The following is a 19964-nucleotide window of genomic DNA, read 5'->3' on the forward strand; positions in this document are numbered from 1 at the left end:
TGACGGAAGGCAAACGGATGACCACTTTGGCTTAATTTTCAATAGTCAAAGGACCACATTAGGTGCAATTGAAAGTTAAGATACGAAATTGAGAAAAGACTATAGTCGAAGGACCATTTTGGAAATTTACTCTATTGACAATTGATTGCCAAAAATTTGATGGATTGGATTAGTTCCTAGTTCCTACTTAAAAGGAGGTATACTCATGATCAAATGAGTCCACCTCTTCCTATGAATCCGTGTGGACAGATTTGAGCCATTGAATGCTTAAGATCAATGGAATAGATTTCGTCAACTGTGCAAGTGGTCATTGATCTCAAGTATTCGATGACCTAAATCTGTCCACACGGACTCATAGGAATACGTGGACTCACCAGAGCAATGACCTATATATATATAATGATGGAGATGGAGAAAGATGATATCGAAAATTGAAATATATGACAAAAAATCTAATAAGTATAATGTAATAAATTTAATTTTTCTTATGTATTTACCCAATGCTAATCAAACTAAAAAATCTAAGTACTCCGTAATATAGAATATGAATCACGCACAGTACAAATTAAATCGTAGCTAAGAAATAAATAAATGTAATGTACAGTGGAAGCAGCTACCATGCATGAATATATATAATCCATGAACTGATGATCCAATTCGATCGATCGAAGCCAAGCCATGCATTTTAATTTTAATTTTCATTTAAAAACCAATTAACCAACCAACTAACTAAAAAACTCTGATCTGATCTGCTTAACGAACGATCAAGTGAATTCCGAGTCGTCGTCCGTCCGGGCAAACGCGTCCTCCGACGTCGTCCGCCGGTGTTCCTGTCCACTCTTCTCCGCCTGCTCCTCTTCCTCCACCGCCTCCACGTCCCACAGCGCCTTCTCATACGTCCGGTTCCGGTTTGGCGGATCATGGGTGATCGAGTTTCTCCACGGCGGCAATCCGCGATTGGGGCGCAGATAATTTCCCTGGAACGTCTTTAACCGCACCTGGAACCCATCCCTGATGGGCTCCCATTCCGTTGACGCTGCTTCGTTTTCGTCCGGCACTGTTTGGAGGACCTTTTTCCCGGTGACTCCCGGAATAAACGGAACGCAAGAGGCCGTCAGGTATTTCCCGTGACAACTCTTCAGGCGCACCACGTCTTTCCCTTCCACCACTTCCACCCTCCAAACCGCGTTTTCAGCGGACCCATTCCGGCATTGTACCACGGTTTCTTCGTCGTCCGCGGCTATTAGGTGCTTGTCTCCCCGGCCCCGGAGACGGACCTTCTTCGCCTTTTGAAAGAATTCCATCTTTTAGGTTTTGGACAGCCGGCCTATTGCATGATTGATGCATGCAAAAAAAACCCCAAAAATAAATCCATTAATTGCTAACAACAAAATTTTCTTCATTTCGATACCAATGACTAATAATTACCTCAATTATTCAAACTTTTGAAGTTTTAAATCACTCCAACATCAATGTTATAATACTAATTTAACAAATGTTTATTGTCAGAGAAAATATGGGTACATACAGGCTCTGTTTGGCAGAGTTTATTTATGAGGTTATAATTTATTTTAAGTTACTAATAAGCTATAAGTTCTGTTTGATAATATTTTTAAAATAAGTTAGTAACTTAAAATACGAGTTTATTTTGAAAAGCTTTTCAAAAATAAGCTAATAGCTCTTTAACTTGTTATTGTTTTAAATAAATAATATCCTTTACCCCTCCTAATTAAAATTTCTTTTGGCATTTTCTCTTCAATATGTTTAGTTGTAATTTCAATTTGACATTTGTGTTTAAACATTAATTTTTGTATGAACTAATCTTATTAATTATAAACATTTTGTTTTACTTTATATATTTTCAAATATATGTTTTTACTTTAGATTTTATTAAAATATATTGACTTCATTATTTTATATTTTAATATATAAACAAACCTATTTAAATTTAAAACTATTTAAATTGTATGGAGATGTCCTTTTTAGTCTTTTTAAATTTATCAGCTTATCAAAAAGCTAATTTTACCAAACACTTTTAAGCTTAACAGCTCTTCAAATTTCAGCTCCGAGCTTATAGCTTTTCAGTTTTCAGTTACTTTTCAGCTTTCAGCTACCTTTTTAGTTTGGTTTGTCAAACATAGCCCACACACTAAGCCTTTATGGCCCAAACTTACCCATCAAAAATTAAATTTATTAATCACATTAACAAATCAATTTAAATATATACACTATTACAAATAAGACTTTTAACGTCAATTTTTGACACTTTTAACGTCGATTTTCTTTCGACGTCGTTATTCCAGACGTAGTACTATAGAACTAACATCGTATAATATCTACAACGTCAAAAACCGACGTTGTATATTTTTAAAAAAATTAAAAAATAACATATGATGTCGGTTAAATACTAAAAATCGACGACGTTTGGTTATTATTATTTCTTTCTAAAAAATTAAACGACGTCGGTTAATAGCATTTAACCGACGTCGTATATTTTTTTTAAAAAAAATAAATAGCATACGATGTCGGTTAATAGCATTTAACCGGCGTCGTATGGTATTTTCTATTTAAAAAAATACGATGTCGGTTAAATGCTATTAACCGACGTCGTTTAATTTAAAAATAAAAAATAAAACTATACGCCGTCGGTTAATAGCATTTAACCGACATCGTATGCTATTTTTAATTTTTTTTTAAAAATAAACGACGTTAAGGCGGAAGACATGGCAAAGTTGAACGAAGACCAAGAGGACGTTAAAGCCGAATCATGGAAGGGCTCGTCTCTTGATGAACAAGAAGACCGAATGGTTAAGGAAAATCATTTGAGGAGAATTTTCGGAGAATGATAAAGTCAATCATTCTTATGAGCATTTAAGACACGAGTCATTAATCACTCGTAGGGACAAGCTAGAAGACATTCTCTGAGCTTCCCTCTATCTGAGACCTTAAAATTGTGGATGATCAACCTTGGACTATTAAGTCCTAAGAACTAATCCCAATGAGCATTTAATGACATGTCCTTTAGTGTAAGACAAAGAGACAAATTGAATGGTTAACTCGAATGGTTGTCCTTACTGAAATTGAATGTCCTTTAATGAATGGTTAACTCTTACCTTTCGAGTTACTTCTTTGAACGTTAACCTTATGTAACCTTTCATACTCGAATGGTTGTCCTTACTATTCGAGTACTATTCTAAGTCCCTTACATTCGGTAGGTAGGTTCTTCCATTCTTTGACCTTTGTTACCTTCCAATCTTCTACTCTTCGATTCTTGACTTTTTGATCCTTGAACTCTTCGATCCTTCCTCTTGTAGACTATCTGACTATCCGATATGTAACTATTCGAGTTACAATTTAGACTATTCGAATAGAGTGAACAAAGTTCCTATGTCTAAGAAAATAAAATGAATTGGGGACTAAAATTTTGTAAGTCTTTTGATATCATCAAAATCTAAACACTTGTTCCTAATAATGGCCAATATCCAACTACCCCTTATTAGGTGTCCCACTATCCCTTATTTGGTGTTTCTTATGTAGGTATAGTTATACTCTGATGTATATATATACACATAGTTATCAATGAAAAGTCGAGACTTACATTTTTCTCCAGTCTCTCTCTACTTTACCTTTATCTCTTGCTCAGTATTACTTTGGTCTGAATCTTTGCAATAATTGCATTATCTTCTTAGAGGTCAAAACTCCGTTGTTATACTATGGACCATGGTTCGAAAACATCCCTGTTTTTTTAAGTAAAGAAACGACAACCATTAATTTTTAACAAATTTGGTATTTTTTGTGTGTTCAAAACAAAATGAGACTACAGTTTATCTAAATTGAAACTGGATAATTTGTCTAGCATATTGTGTTTATATTATCAAATGAAACTGTAATTGAATTAAAATGATACTTTAGTTGTGTTGAAATGGCATTGCATTATGTATAAAAGGAAACTGAATAACATGTCCCACATATTGAGTGTATATAAAACTGTAGTCGAATTGAAATGATACTTTAGTTTTGCTGAAATGAAACTATAGTATGTATAAAAAGAAACTGAATAACATGTCTCACATATTGAGTGTATATTGTCAAATGAAACTGTAGTTATATCAAAATGATACTTTAATTGTGTTGTAATGAAACAACAATGTATATAAAATGAAACTGAATAACAGCTTCACATATTTGAATGTATATTGCCCAATGAAACCGTAGTTAAATTATAATTATAATTTAGTGGTGTTGTAATAAGACTATAATGTGTATAAAATGAAATTCAATAATAGGTCTCACTATAATAAGACTACTGTATGTATAATGTCAAATGAAATTGTAGTTGAAATAAAATGAAACTTTAGTTATGCTGAAATGAAACTACAATGTATATAAAATGAAACTGAATATATTATACAAATATAACTAATTACACGAAACATGTGCCGTTTCTTTTAATTAAAAGAAACGATACCGTTTTGGACCATGGTCTATAGTAAAATTTGCCAATAGTTATTATGTCGATTGTGGTCCACATAGTTGTGTGGACCATGATCCAATATACATTTTTATAACTCATAATGTACATTAATCTAACACATAAAGTACATTATTCGAAAACATAATGTACATTATCTGACCTAGAAGTTTATTATTATAACTCATAATGTACGTTATTCTAACACATAAAATACATTATTCTAACACATAATGTACATTATTCTAACACATAATGTACATTATCTTAACTCAGAAGTTTCATTATTTTGAACACATAATGTACATTATTCTAATACATAATGTACATTATTCTAACTCATAAAATTCAATGATGTCGTTTTGGACCGTGGCCTACACAATAATTTGCAAAAATTTGCCGGTCAGAACTAAAACAGGCCAAACTTACAACATAAACAAATTATTTAGGAGGTAGCATAGAAGAGGTTGTTATACTGTGGACCATGGTCCGAAAACGACGTCGTTTCTTTAAGTAAAGAAACGGAAACGGAAGCCATTACATTTTAACAAATCTTGTATTTTTTGTGTGTTCATAACAAAATGAAACTACAGTGTATCTAAAATGAAACGGTGTCGCATGTTGTGTTTATATTATCAAATGAAACTGTAATTGAATTGAAATGGTATTTTAGTTGTGTTGATATGAAACTGCAGTATGTATAAAATGAAACTGAATAAAATGTCTCACATATTGAGTGTATATTGTCAAATAGAAGTGTAGTTTAATAGAAATGATACTTTATTTTTGCTGAAATGAAACTACAGTATGAATAAAAAGAAATTAAATAACATGTCTCACATATTGAGTGCATATTATCAAATGAAACTGTAGTTATATCGAAATGATATTGTATATAGTTATGTTGTAATGAAATTACAATGCATATAAAATGAAACTGAATAACAGTTTCACATATTTGAGTGTATATTGTCCAATGAAACCGTAGTTGAATTCGAATTATAATTTAGTGGTATTGTAAATAGACAACAATGTCTATAAATTGAATTTCAATAACATGTCTCACTATAATAAGACTATTGTATGTAATGTTGAATGATATGAAACTGTAGTTGAAACAAAATAAAACTACAATTGTGCTGAAATGAAACTGCAATGTATATAAAATAAAACTGAATATGTTAAACAAGCATAACTAACTACGTAGAACGAGTGCCGTTTCTTTTCATTAAAAGAAACGACACCGTTTTGAACCATGGTCCACAATGATGTGTGAACGATGGTCCACAATAAAATTTTCCACAGAAGAGTGCAGCACAATCACTGTATATTGCCACAGAATTCATGACCATAATGTACAAAATGCATGACCATAATGTATAGAAAATGATAACAGCAGATACAGAAACTCATCACAAGAAACACATAACTCATCTTACACTACTCCAGTGATTAACATACAGAATTCATCACCATAACGTACATAAAATGATAATACGAAATACAGAAACTTATCACATGAATACAACAACCCTAATCACAAATACACAACACCTCCAATACAAACACAATAACACTAAATTTTCAACAACAATCATAGAATTGCTCTCAAATAATTGAATCAACGAATATCACATACGAATTCAATTATTTGCATCAACAACGAAAACAAAAACAAGCGAAAATCAATAACAAAAACCTGGAGTATAATCATTTGTCACTGCCAATCCAATCGGAGCATTACCGTCGTCTGTCACTGCCAATCCAATCGGAGCATTACCGTCGTCTGTCACTGCCAATTCCTGCTGCGCAATCACCTCATCTATATCACAATGTTTGAAAATCCACGAGATATGAAAGAGAGAGCAAATCGCGAATATCAGATCGAGAGAGAAAATCGCCAATTTGAACAAAGCACGAAGGGAACTGCTATTTTTTTAGAAGTAAACATATGAACGGCAAGAAACGAAAAATTGAATTACCAAAAAAAAAAGTGTTAAGCAATAGCAATGAAACAACGTCGCATTGTGGACCCTGATCCACGATATAAATTGCCCATAAGAGTGCAGGCACAAACACTGTATATTGTTACGGGCCGGACCCCATTTGGCCCAATTAAGTGGCCCGTTGAATTGGAGAGTGGGAGTGTGGGACAAATCGACAAGATTAGCAAAGAAAGTGGCAGAGGAGTAGAGGATAACGATAGTGAAAATCGAAGAGCGGGCACCTGTAGTCTTGGCTGTCTTGCACTTCTAAATCTCCACTCTCGGCCACTGGCGTTTCCATAGCAGCATTACGGCAGCACGGGATTCCACAGTGGCACCGCTCCACTGCAACAAGACCGTCGTTGCCACAGCGGCACCGCACTCTGCGTCTCTGGTTTTCCCCTCATCTCATTGCTTGTTGCGTCTCCGGTTTTTCTCAGATTCGAAAAATTACCATTTTTTCTTTGCTGTTTCTGCATATACTTTACTTTGTTTATGCTTCTAGGCGTGGTTGCAATTGTAATATCCAAACTTCATTCAAACAAGCAACCTTCTAGTTTTGAAATTTCGGCATAGTTATAGTTAATAATTAATTAATCACCTTAATACTGGGTAAACTCTCAGTTTAATGGTTTGGTGAGCCTAATGATGGCTGCGCAGACTCAACTTCACACAAAGAAGTAAAGAACATTCAGGTGCCCACCATGATACTTCTAACAAAGTGAATGAATTGTTCTCATTGACGAAGACTGTGCATCTTTTTACAGCTCTTATTCTAATGCTTTTGTACAAAAATAAATAAATCATCAAGTGTAATAACTTTCAAAACTCACTATCCATTTTAAGGTGTAAGGCTACTGTCCCCTTGAAATTTGGATTTTGAATGGTTCAAACAGTTTATTGCTTTGAACTATTTGAAATTTGGAGTTTGGATGGTTTGAACAGTAGTTTTATATTTTATTTTGGACTTTAAAAGTTTTTTAGTTTTTACTATTTATGCTTGAATACATCAGTTTATAATTTAATAGCAAATTTATGAAGCTACAGTTCAAATTCGAGCTCAATTTGAGTCAACTGAATCGAGCTTGAGCATTATAAAAATTAGCGAGCTGAACTTGAGCCAAAATTTTAAAGCTTGATCAGCTCTAACTCAAACTTGTGCCACTATAAATATTTCGAGCTTGAGCTTGAGCTAGCCTAGGTTCAAGTTTGGCTCAGCTCATTTCCACCCATAGATTTCTGTTGCTAGATAATAGGAATTGTATAGCATTTAAAGCCATTGCATTGTTTCAGAGTTCTTATAGAGATGTTGGGATTTGAGAAGATCTAAAAATAGTTGCTCCCTTTTAGTGATGATATTTCAAGTAGCATAGAATTTTTGTGGTTGATATTGTCATTATGTAAGTAAATGGCTCTTGTTTAGAGTAAGACTCTGTTTTAGACGTCAACTCTAATCACTAGATGCTGTTTGGTTACACCATTTGGAGGATTTGTGTATGTTTTCTTGTTCTGTTTTGATACTAGATAGGTTGATATCTGTACATTGCATCTTTGCCGGATAGATGTTGTAGACCAGTTTTTTATTAGGTTGCATCTTCTGGCACTTATCAATAAATTTTACTTGTGAAAAAATGTTGCTTTATTATCGCCACAATTTCCTCTATTTCGTAATTTGGTTTCCTAAACTTCTCTGAATTATTTTCAGGAAATATGGAAACTACAAGCAGCCACAGTTCTGGCATTATGTGGTTCTTCAAAGATAGAGGTTTTGATGATAAAAGTATTCATGAAATGTTCCAGAAGTGCAGGCGTCTTGAGGGCATGCAGAGACAAAATGCCTCGGAAAATTGGGATTACTTGAAAAGTATAGGCATCAAGGAGAGGAAACTTCCTTCCATTATTCGAAAGTGCCCCAAGATCCTTACTCTGGGCTTGCATGAGAAACTGGTTCCAATGGTGCAGTGTCTTGCAACATTGGGAACAAAACCTGATGAGGTAGCTTCTGCCATAACTAAATTTCCTCACATACTCTCTCACAGTGTTGAAGAGAAACTCTGCCCACTGCTTGCTTTCTTTGAAGCTCTTGGTATTACTGAGAAGCAAATCGGCAAGATGATACTGATAAACCCCAGAATTATCAGCTACAGCATTGAATCCAAGATTTCACAAATTGTGGATTTTCTTTCCAATCTGGGCCTATCCAAGGAAGGGATGGTTGGAAAAGTACTGGTGAAGCACCCATCTATAATGGGTTATAGTGTCGATAAGAGGCTGCGTCCCACTTCTGACTTCTTGAAGTCGTTGGGTCTAACAGAACATGATCTGCAAAGAGTGATTATTAACTTCCCTGCAATTTTGTGCCGAGATGTGAATAAGATCTTGAAGCCCAATATCTCATACTTGAGATCATGCGGATTTGAAGCCAGTCAGATTGCAGCTTTAGTGACCCATTATCCCCCTGTTCTGATTAAGAGTATCAACAATTCTCTACAACCGCGGATTAGGTTTTTGGTAGATGTGATGGGCAGACGAATCGATGAGGTTGCAGATTATCCAGACTACTTTAGGCATGGCTTGAAGAAAACATTAGAATTGAGACAAAAAGTTTTGACACAGAAGAACATAGACTGTAGCCTGAGTGAGATGCTGGACTGTAATGACAAGAAATTCCTTTCTAAGTTTGGTTTAGTTGAGTAAATTTCCCAGGCTCTTCTTGTGATTGCCCTCCCTAGTCTCGGTTCATTTTTAACCCAGTTGTACAATATCTGCTAGTATTTATTTTGTACTTTTCAAACAAAACCATTATGGATTAGGTTTCTGCATCAATTGCTACATTTTTTTATTTTCTTATTGTTGAGCTCTTGAGCTTGAGGTTATGTATCTGTTTAGTAAAAGTGTAGAACTTATCTGTGGTTTAGAATAAAATAGGCAGTAATCCACACAAGTACGTTAGTAATGTGATGTTTTTACTTTTTAGGGTGTAATAACTTCAATCCATTTGGCTTCAAATTAGTTTCGAAAAGTTCTATCAATGCTTTGTTGTATGACTAATACTATAGGAATTTTTAATTTTTACATGATGCTTACATTTCAGACGATCAGCTATTCTATTCCAAATTTGAAATTTCAAAAAATTCAACATTCCAAGTCTAACACTCCAATACAAAATTCAAAAGTTTCTAATCAACCTAAAAAAAAAAAAAAGAAAAAAAAGTCAAACATAACAAAAAATGGCATGCAAAATATCAAAATCATTCATAATCTATAAACACTATCAATCAATCCATAAAGCCTTTCCTCATTCTCGTAAACCTCGTTCATCATTGATCTGTACCGTATATAGGAAAAATAAATTAATAAAACAATAAATCAAGGTACAAATCTTAAAAGTTCAAATTTCATAAGTTATTAATTATTTAAGTACATTTGATTCCCTTGAGACTTGAAAGTGTAATAATTAATCAATCAATCAATTAAGCCTTGTTATTAATCAAGCCATCATTTTCAATATCTTGATCATCTACATACAATTTATATTAAAAAAATCATTATCTTTATTAATAATAAGTTAATATCATTAGCTATTAAATAAGACATAAATAATACGGAGTAATAAATAATAGATTAATACCTTCATATGTAAATCTTTGCAATCAATTGTGAGTGCAAAATGTGTGCTTCAACATTTTTCAAGAGGAGGGAGGATCTATACTTAGTCAAAACTCGAGAACTAATACTAAGTGAGCTTTCACTAGCAACTATAGTGATCGGAATACACAATGTATCACAAGCCATTCTAGACAAACATGGAAACTGACAAAAATTGTAGTATGCGTGGGATGGAAAGCAAGTTGAGGAATGAAGATTCCTCGGGATATATCTCAAGGATGACAAATTGGAGTGGATAATGCGCGGTTGAGTACAAGTGAACACGAACCTACAAGAAGCTAGGTACAAATGTGTGCAAGAGCAATAGAGTATCACAAGTAACAAGGCAAACTAGAGAGCAAGTAGTAAAACAATCAACTAAGAGTTCAATGAAATGAAAGTGGGAGCCAAAGACCTTGTGGTCTAGTGGCATCCGGTTGCACCCCCACATGGGAGGGGGTGGGTTTGAGCCTCAATGGATGCGATATTGGCTCTTTGTACTTCATTTGGTTGTGGATTAGATAAGAAGTACAATATGTGCTAATACCTTGCATATATGGTTGTGGAGGAAGGCTATAATATAGTCCCAATTCCTTGCAATTAACACTTGCAATTATAATCATAGAAGTACCATAACAAGTTCTAATCCAATTCCCTAAAAGAGAAATACTTAGCTCAATCACAATTTCCATATGATAGGGAATGGGTTAGAGGCTCGACACCTGGAGCTCCCTTGCTCGGAAGGGAGAAAGAGACGATCGAAGGGAACGATAAGAAAGGCGAAAGAAAGGGTGATGGCATGTTGAGGACAATTTTGTGGAACACGTTCAAGGACGAGTTTGAGAATGAAAAGAATATGCTTAGTGGACTCTCGAGTGATGAGTCGGTCTGGTCGACCCAGAGGCTGTGGCCGAGGTAGGAAATGTGGTCTGTGGAAGGCGGCTATGGGGTTTCCTAAAGGCGTTTTAGAAGGTTTGCTAAAGGCAAAGGCGGTTGGGAGCGGGAATCAGATGGAAGATATGGAAAGAAGGTTGAAATAGATTAAGGAAGTATCTAAATGTAATAAGGAAAGAAATCTCAACTTGTATATGGTAGCTTAGGGTTACCAAAGGCAGAAATCCCTCTTAACTTGTATAAATAGGGGTTTAAGGCCTTGAGAGAGGTTAAGAATTCATTATACAAAGAGGGCTGAAACGCTGCTCTACTTTCATCCCAAATACACTAAGTCGATTTTCCGGTAGTGTTGGCATGCTGTTCGACCATCCATGGTTGATAAAACCAACATTGGCGCCGTTTGTGGGGATCGATACGAAAATTTGTGTGGATCGAACTGACTGAGAAGGTGGAAAGTACGTAGCAATGGTGACCACCAGGAGTCGTCAAGGTAGAACGCAACCTCAGGTACAAGCGAATGGTACTGTAGGGCAAACTGTTTTTCAGGGGAGGGACCTACGAGAGCAGTTATCCCAACCCCGTGCTGGTGATTTGTGAGAGTAGCTTAGTCGCCATAATTCTTGTGCTCAAAGTGAACAAGTGCGAGTAGAGGCCCCCGTCGTTGAGGAGGTCCGAGCTGAAGAGGTGTTTCCACCTCAGCCACCCGCGCCAGGAAGACCTGGAATTCTCGAAGCACTCACGAGAATGGCAGACTTGTACGAGCGAGAGTTTTTCAATCGTGAGAAGAGTGCGCCTCAGAGGGTTCAGCAGCAGTAGTCTCGGTCTGTTCGATCGGTGGAGCAAGAAAGGTCGGCTGCTTCGCGCCGATCTCCAGTTCGAGCTGGGTCGAGAAGCCCGCGTCAATCCACCTTAGATAGCTTGGGAAATCGAGATGTGTCGAGCGACAGAAATCTGAATGCAAATGAGGTACCAAGGGAGGTCACTCCTAACGAGCGTAGAAATAGGCGCGAGCGGAGGTACGAAGATGTTCAAAGACAGGTCGAGGAGCACTCAGTTCATGAGAGTAGTGGAGAATCCCCGGCTGGTCGAGGACGAAAGCTGGATGAGGTCGTCGCGTTAGCTAGGCAAGTTCAGGATCTACAGGATCAAGTGAACAGAAGGACAGACAATGCTCGGTCTTTCCTAAGGGCATGTCCATTCTCTCAGTAGATCATGGCTTATAGGACCCTGGTGAAGTTCAAATTACCTAAGAATTTGACTTATGATGGAACGGGTGATCCCAAGGAGCATCTGATCAGTTTCCAGGCTCAGATGCAAATCCACGGAGCTGAAGTTCTTTTGATGTGTAAGGCCTTCCTAACTACTTTAATCGGCGCAGCACAAAGGTGGTGCATGAAGTTGCCCGAGCATTCAGTGAGCAGTTTCGAGCAGTTGGCTGAGCTTTTCTTAACCAATTACGCCGCCAATTTGCGACCTAAGAAAAACTTCATGTATCTGTCTGGAATTAAGCAGGACCCTAACGAGCCACTTAGGTCGTTCCTGGCTAGATGGCGAAAGGAGGTTCAAGCGGTCGACGACCTGGAAGATAACACGCTACTAATCTTGTTCATGGAGAACTTGAGGTTGGGTAAGGTGTATACCAACCTCCATACTGAGTGGTCGACCTCGTACGCTCATGCCATCCAAAGAGCCAACCGGCATGCTGACGCGAAGGACGCGATCAAGCAGAAAAAAATCCAAGGAGGAGGGTCGTCTTAACCCAAAAAGCCTTGTGTAGAGGAACAACGTTGGGGAAAGTTTGATAAGAGTCGGCTAGGTCGCCAAGAGACTGACCGGAACCCTAAAAGATCGGGTGTCCCACCGTTTCGCCAGCAATCGGTCGTGGTCCAAGAAGTTCATGCCCTACCTTCGCCACCCAAGGTGCGACCGGGTGATAAGCCCGAGACCGTGGGCCAAGGTTCGGGAAACGACAAGTATTGTCGGCTGCATCGCTCGACCACTCATTCAACAGAAGAGTGCGCTTTCATTAGGAGGGAAATGGAGGCTATTATCCAAAGTAGTGCGCCGGCTTCTCCTAACCAGATGCGTCAAGGTTTACCATGGCAGCACGGAAACCAAAGCCAGTCTGGGGAGGGTAATCGTGACAAAGGAAAGCAACCTGCTTCAGGGGACGAGGAAGCAAATTGGAAGCATAAGAATATCATTAATATGATTGTCGGAGGACCTGAAGGGAGGTGACTCGGCCGGGTCGAGGAACGCTTGGGCTCGGCAGCTCTATGTCGGAGCCGTGTATGGACGAGAAGTCAACGTGAAGAAGATATGCTGCGAACCCATTACTTTCACAGATGAAGACCTACCCTTAGGAGCCGGTCCTCATCGAGATGCTTTGGTTATAGCTATGGACATAGCCGGCACCGTCGTGAGACGGGTTACTGGACACGGGTAGCAGTGTCAATATACTATATTTAGACACCTTCAATAAGTTGGGGCTGGATAGAGATGTTCTTAGACTGGTCATGACTCCCTTGGCGGGGTTCATGGGTGACTCGATTGAGGCGGAGGTGTGACACCCCTAAAATTTCACGATGAGATAGGCATAAACTTAACATAAAAGCTAGCAAATCTCAGAACTAACAACAGAATAAATCAGAAGCATACTAATACTCAAACGGGTGTCATGCCACATCCAGGCAAATCTGAACCTAGATGCACAGGCTAAGAATCCACAATACTAATCCATAAGATAAAACAACTGAAATAGTCGATACATAAAACATAGTCTAAGGCACACATGCCTGAAAAACATCTAAACAGTCCACTAGACTAAGCATAGAACGAAGTAGATCTATCTCTAGCGCGCTCTCGGCTCAATCTACTCCATACTTGGAAAACAGTTACGAAAACATTAGCAAAGAAATGCTAAGTAATCAACCACTCACACTCGTGAGAAATACATAGTATAGTATGGTTTGTAAATAGGTTTGCACACACGTATAGAATATACGCACCAACGAAACTGTTCTTTGTTTAAATCAGACGACTCAACAATAACAAGTTGAATGAATCACAAACCAAAGACACTTCCAAGTGAATTCAATATCAAATAACGAATGCATAAGACAACAAGTCTATAACAAGATACCAACTGAGTCACAAGTTCAACAGAATAACCACAAGTGAAACCAACCAAACCCAACCCAATCTCACATCACTCTCTTAGAGTGACCCCAAAACCACAATACAAAGGATAAGATCCAAACCACAACCACCAAACCATAATACCAACCACCATACCAATATCACAACACAAAGGTATAAAGCCCAACCACAGAGGCACGAAGCCCAACCACAGAGGCATAAAGCCCAACCACAGAGGCATAAAGCCCAACCATAGAGGCATAGAATGCCCATTACCACAGAGGCACGATGCCCGACCATAGAGGCATATAATGCTCATTACCACAAAGGCATACAATGCCCAAACAATTGCTCTCATAATACCAACCACAAGTAAAGCCATAATTCCATCAAACACTTCCTAAGGATATTAAAGACTCAATAAGCCAAAGTAATACTCATAAGGACTCAATGTCTCCAGATACCAAATTCAGATTCATTCCCAAAGGAATTACTCCACCAACAATGCTCAACTCAGAATATGAACACAGTACATACTCAGTATAATAACCAAGGAATCAACCAACAATACTAACTCAATAAGTCAAGATAAATAACCAATGATCATGAATAATTACTCAACAACCAAGGTGGAATACTCAACAATATGTTCAGGACAGATTCCAGAATTAAAGATGAAACAACAGAGTCAACAGACCATCAAACAATTACTAGAACAGAACCAGAATTTGAACTGAAGGAACAACCTCACGAAGCACCACATTCTGCCGAACCACACCACCAATACTGAAGGAACCCCCTCACGGAACACCTCATTCTGTTGAACCACTCCTCAAATAGTCACGGAACAAACCCACGGAACACTACATTCTGCCAAACCACTCCACTAGTCTTCTTACGGAACATTCCAACGGGACACATTATACCATTGAAACGCACTGCAAGGACAACTTCAACGCACAAAATCCATACTTAGAACAGAATCCAGACTTAGAACAGAATACACGATAATCCAATCCAGAATAAGAAATATGTTCAGAACACACAGATTTCACATCTCAAAAGCCAAATAATACATGGAATCCATAACAATAAATACTCATACTCATCAAGATGAAAGGATAATGAACACAAGTCAATAGATCCACAATATAGGCTCACAATCCAACAAATCAAAGGCTAAAACACCAAGAAATTCCACAGGATTCCACAACACCAAATAATATTCATAGATTCATGAGTGAAAGTAGGTTTTAGTGTAACATGGAAGATTACCTCTTGAAGCTTATCAATCCAAAAGCAATCACCACTTCTATGCTCAATCCCTCAAGTCACCTTCACCTCCTTGATCATCTTTACCCCAAGAAACCCCAAGGAAGAAATAATAAAAACTTATAAAAAGACTAAGAAATCATGAGAAGAAATGCAATCTACCTAAAGATTAATGCTTACCCAAGCACCATGATTCCTAAAAGAGTAACCTTTCTTGAAGTCTTGTTAAGATGAAGGATAGTGTGTGTTTAGGGTTCCTTGGAAATGAAAGGGGTGATGGGAAATCTTTTGCAGGAGAAGGGAAAAGCTAGGAATTATTGTTATAAGGCTTTTATATGAACTTTGGAAATCATTACATACATAGTGTGTATATATCATTAGGGTGTTAGGATAGAGTATGGGCTCATTAATAAGGAATGGGCTATCCACATTAAATATTAATTTAATAAATATAAAACATGGTCCTTCAAAGATTGGGCCATTAGATATTTAATTTAATATAAAGAATAAAAGATCCAATGGAAAATCCCTTACAAGATTAAATCAAGGAATTGGGCCATTTGATTAAATAAATAAACTAGAGTATAGAATACATCTCTATTTAATGAAACAGAACCCAATTAATAAAATTAATCACACGGTAGGAATAATTACCGGAGTTTAAGGCTTGAATTTAATCCGGTGTATCACAGGAGGGCTCCATAAAGCTATTGGTCGAGCTAGGCACTTACCCAAATATTAAAACCATAGAGATGGAGTTTGTGGTTGTTCAGCTAGAATGTTCTCACAACGTGATCCTGGGGAGACCAGGGCTAGAAGATTTGGGAGCTTTGATATCTTTGCAACACTTGTGTATGAAGTTTCAGACACCCACTGGAGTCGGGGTCGTGCGGAGTGATTAGAAAGTAGCTCGTGATTGTTACTTGCAATCCTGTCGTAAGATGGGAAGGTCGGACCTTCGCATTCATACCATCACTAAGAAGGAAGACTTGATGGAGCGTGCCTTGGAACGACCTGAGCCAGCAGTTGAGCTAGAGGAAAGTCGAGCTTGATCTGACCCACCTTGAAAGACGGGTGAGGATCGGGAAGGGCCTTTTAGAGGATGTCAAGGAATTAGTTGTACAAGTATTGAGAAAATACAGGAAAATCTTTGCATGGGGACTAGAAGATATGCCAGGGGTAGACCGATCAATAATCACTCGTCGATTAGATGTAGATCTGACCTACCGACCTATTGTTCAAAAGAAAAGGCACATTTCTACTGATCATCGGGAGTTTGTGAAGAAGGAGATTGATGTATTGCTCGTTGTTGGGCACATTTGGGAGGTTAAGTATCCTAAATGGTTGGCCAATGTGGTATTGGTCCCAAAGCCGCATGCATGGAGGATGTGTGTTGATTACACCGATCTAAACAAAGCTTGTCCTAAAGATCAGTTTCCGCTCACAAGGATCAACAAGATGGTAGACGAGACAACTGGATGTGCTTTACTGAGTTTCATGGATGCCTTTAGGGGTTATCACCCGATTTTTATGCATGTGGTTGGTGAAGAAAATACTGCCTTCGTGACTCTGGACGGAGTATATTGTTACCGAGTCATGCCCTTCGACCTAAAGAATTCTGGTGCGACCTATACCAGAATGGTGTCTCAATTGTTCAAAGATTTGTTGGGCAAGTCCATGGCTGCTTATGTTGATGATATGCTGGTGGTGAAAGGTCCTGGAAAGTTTAGGGTCGTTATTGATATGCATTCGCCTAAGACCGTTAAAGAGTTGCAGCGTCTCACAAGTCGACTGGCAGCATTGAGCCGATTCCTTTCTAAATCGACCGACCGTTCCCTACCTTTCTTTGATGCTTTAAAAGCAAGGGAAAGATTCGTGTGGACTGCTGAGTGCCAAACCGCCTTTGAAGGTCTCAAAGCATATCTGCTTTATCCTCCACTATTGTCCAAACCGGTGGAGGGCGAGGTACTATTTCTCTATTTAGCCGTCTCTTAGCAGGTCGTTAGCTCGGTGCTTATCCAGGAAGATGATAAAGTTCAGCATCCAATATACTATGTGAGCAGGGTCTTGAATGCTTTTGAAGTTCACTATTCATCACTTGAAAAAGTGGTATATGTGTTGGTAATGACGAACCGGAAGCTAGTCTGTTATTTTCAAGCTCACCCCATCCGGGTGTTGACAGATCAACCGTTAGCTGGAGTGCTAAAAAAACCTGACCTCTTCTGGCCGGTTAGTCAAGTGGGCCGTAGAGCTTACTCAGTATAGAATCGAATACCAACCACAACCAACGATCAAGGCTCAAGTGTTGGCCGACTTTATAGTTGAATGCACGGCTCAAGAATCAAAGGATGACTTTGTGCCCATTCCCGAGTCCGATGGATGGTGGGAAATGCATGCTGATGGTGCTTTAAGCCAAAAACACCATTGGGGGGGGAGGGGGGGGTAATGCTAACTACCCAGAAGACTTCTGATTGTACTATGCTTTGGAATACCAATTCAAAACTTCTAATAATGAAGCTGAGTATGAGGTCGTCCTTGGCGGGCTGCGAGTAGCTAAAGCCTTGGGAGCCAAGAAATTTCGCATTCGAACTGACTCACATCTGGTGGTCGGGCAGGTGAAAGGGTCTGATGAGACTAAAGGGGAAAGAATGAGGCGATAGAAGGAAACGACTGAGGGACCCCTAAAGGAGTTCCAAGCCTATGAGATTGATCATGTTCCAAGAGCTGAAAACTAGGGGCTGATGTTCTGTCTAAGATAAAGTTAGGTGGAATACCAGATTGCTTAGTGAGCATTTTTCGGAAAGAAATAGTGGAGCGACCAAGTATAGAAGCTCGGGATGAGAGTGCGGAGAAAGTCAATGTAATAAATCGGCAAGACTGGAACCAAGGGGAAAGTGATGAGGAAGAGGAAATTACTCCAGAGGCCCAGTTCTTGGCCGACCTTATCATGTACAAAGAAAAGGCCGAGCTTTCTGATGACCCGACAGAAGCAGCTAGAATCAAGAGAATGACACCATCCTATGTTATGCAGGATCGAAGGTTGTACAAGAGGTCTTTCGGGGGACTCCTCCTATTATGTTTATTCCTGGCCGATGCCAAGAAAGTGATGGAAGAAGTGCACTCATGTATTTGCTCGGCACAGCAAGGCGCTCATATCTTGGCACGAAATTTAGTGTTGCAAAGATATTATTGGCTGACCATAGTCAGAGACTGCATCCTGAAGGTGGCAAAGTGTCCCGTTTATCAGCCCTTTGCTCGGAAAAAAACAAGACCAGCTTTCTTCTTTACGCCGGTTACCACTGACATCCCCTTTGCAAGATGGGGGTAGATATGTTGGGTCCAATACCAGTCGCGCCAGGGCGACACGAGTTTTGCATAATCACCGTGGACTATTTCACCAAGTGGGTGGAAGCCGAGCCATTTGTCACCATAACCGAGTTTTAGTGCAGAAAGTTTCTTTGGAAAAACGTGATTTGTCGGTTTGGTATTCCTGAACATCTGATAAGTGACAACGGTCGGCAGTTTGATTGTCGGCCCTTTGTTGAGTTCTGTGAACAGTTCGGAATACGGCACACCAAAGTGTCCGTGGCTTACCCTTAGGCGAATGGTCAGGTAAAGAATGTTAATCGGACCATCGTGGATGGAATACGAAAGAAGCTAAGCAACCTTGGAGGAAGTTGGGTGAGTGACCTAGAACGAGTGTTGTCGGCCTACCGCACGAGTCCGCGAAGGGCAACTGATGAAACACCCTTCTCCTTAACATATGTGTTTGAGGCTAAAGTGCTTATCGAAGTGCTTGAACCTAGCAGCCGAGTCTTGCAGTACACTGATGAGGCGAATGAGGGAAGTTTGCTGATAGAGAAGAACTTCCTAGAGGAAGAAGAGATGTAGCTTGGCGTAGAATGGCCGAGTATCAGAGGTCGGTGAAGAGATACTAGGACAAGCGCACCAAGTGTTGCTACGAGAGTAGAGCTTGTACACTAGCCACACATTCACACACTTGATGCTAGTACGAGAGTATTTCGGGTATTAAGGAAAATTTATGCTTTGTGTTCTTGTTTGGGCAACTTTAGGTTGGATTGCCACGAGAGTGGAGTTCAAGGTGAGGTTGCAAGTCCAAATAGCTACAACAGTGGTATTTGGACACTTTTGTGCATCTCACTTACCCTATGCCTTGTTTTAATCCACTAATCCTTAGTAGAATATGACATCTTAGCTTGAATCAACCAAGTCCCGACACTACTACAAAAATACATTTTTACGTAAGTTATTTTGGGCATACGACGTCTATTATTTTCCGACGTAGTTCTAGCAAACTTTATAAATAAATTATACGACGTCGTTTTTTTAAAAATCGACGTCGTATGTCATTTTTTAAAAATAGAGATACGACGTCGGTTTTTCCAAAAAACTAACGCCGTATCTCTATTTTAAAAAAAAAAAATAGATACGACGTCGGTTTTTTAATTAAAAAAACTGTATAATATTTTCTGTCCGGCTTTTTGCCGCCTAGTCGCACCCCGTATCAGTTCTTCTTCTACTCAATGTTATTGCCT

General features: G+C 38.6%; 2 protein-coding genes across 3 annotated transcripts; one reads left to right on the plus strand and one right to left on the minus strand.

Annotated features, from left to right (window-relative positions):
* Positions 1–764: 764 nt before the first annotated feature.
* Positions 765–1304, minus strand: LOC116013146. Its single transcript, XM_031252799.1, has one exon. It carries the CDS (start codon positions 1302–1304, stop codon positions 765–767), a length of 540 nt encoding a protein of 179 aa, XP_031108659.1.
* Positions 1305–6648: 5344 nt separating this feature from the next.
* Positions 6649–9482, plus strand: LOC116014342 (transcription termination factor MTERF6, chloroplastic/mitochondrial). Of its 2 annotated transcripts, none has more exons than XM_031254381.1 (2): positions 6649–6873; positions 8162–9482. In XM_031254381.1, the coding sequence occupies exon 2, from the start codon at positions 8167–8169 to the stop codon at positions 9151–9153; it is 987 nt and encodes a 328-aa protein (XP_031110241.1). In that variant the 5' UTR covers positions 6649–6873; positions 8162–8166; the 3' UTR covers positions 9154–9482. The 2 variants fall into 2 exon arrangements, with proteins under 2 accessions (XP_031110241.1, XP_031110240.1); XM_031254380.1 differs by having other exon boundaries at positions 6649–6850.
* The last annotated feature ends 10482 nt before the right edge of the window (positions 9483–19964 follow it).

The sequence above is a fragment of the Ipomoea triloba genome, chromosome 3, assembly GCF_003576645.1.
Source record: "Ipomoea triloba cultivar NCNSP0323 chromosome 3, ASM357664v1".
NCBI classification, from domain to species: Eukaryota; Viridiplantae; Streptophyta; class Magnoliopsida; order Solanales; family Convolvulaceae; genus Ipomoea; species Ipomoea triloba.

Bases quoted from the DNA above. Each gene is read 5' to 3' on its own strand.
- LOC116014342 (XM_031254381.1), top strand. From the start codon at position 8,167: ATGGAAACTACAAGCAGCCACAGTTCTGGCATTATGTGGTTCTTCAAA.
- LOC116013146 (XM_031252799.1), bottom strand. From the start codon at position 1,304: ATGGAATTCTTTCAAAAGGCGAAGAAGGTCCGTCTCCGGGGCCGGGGA.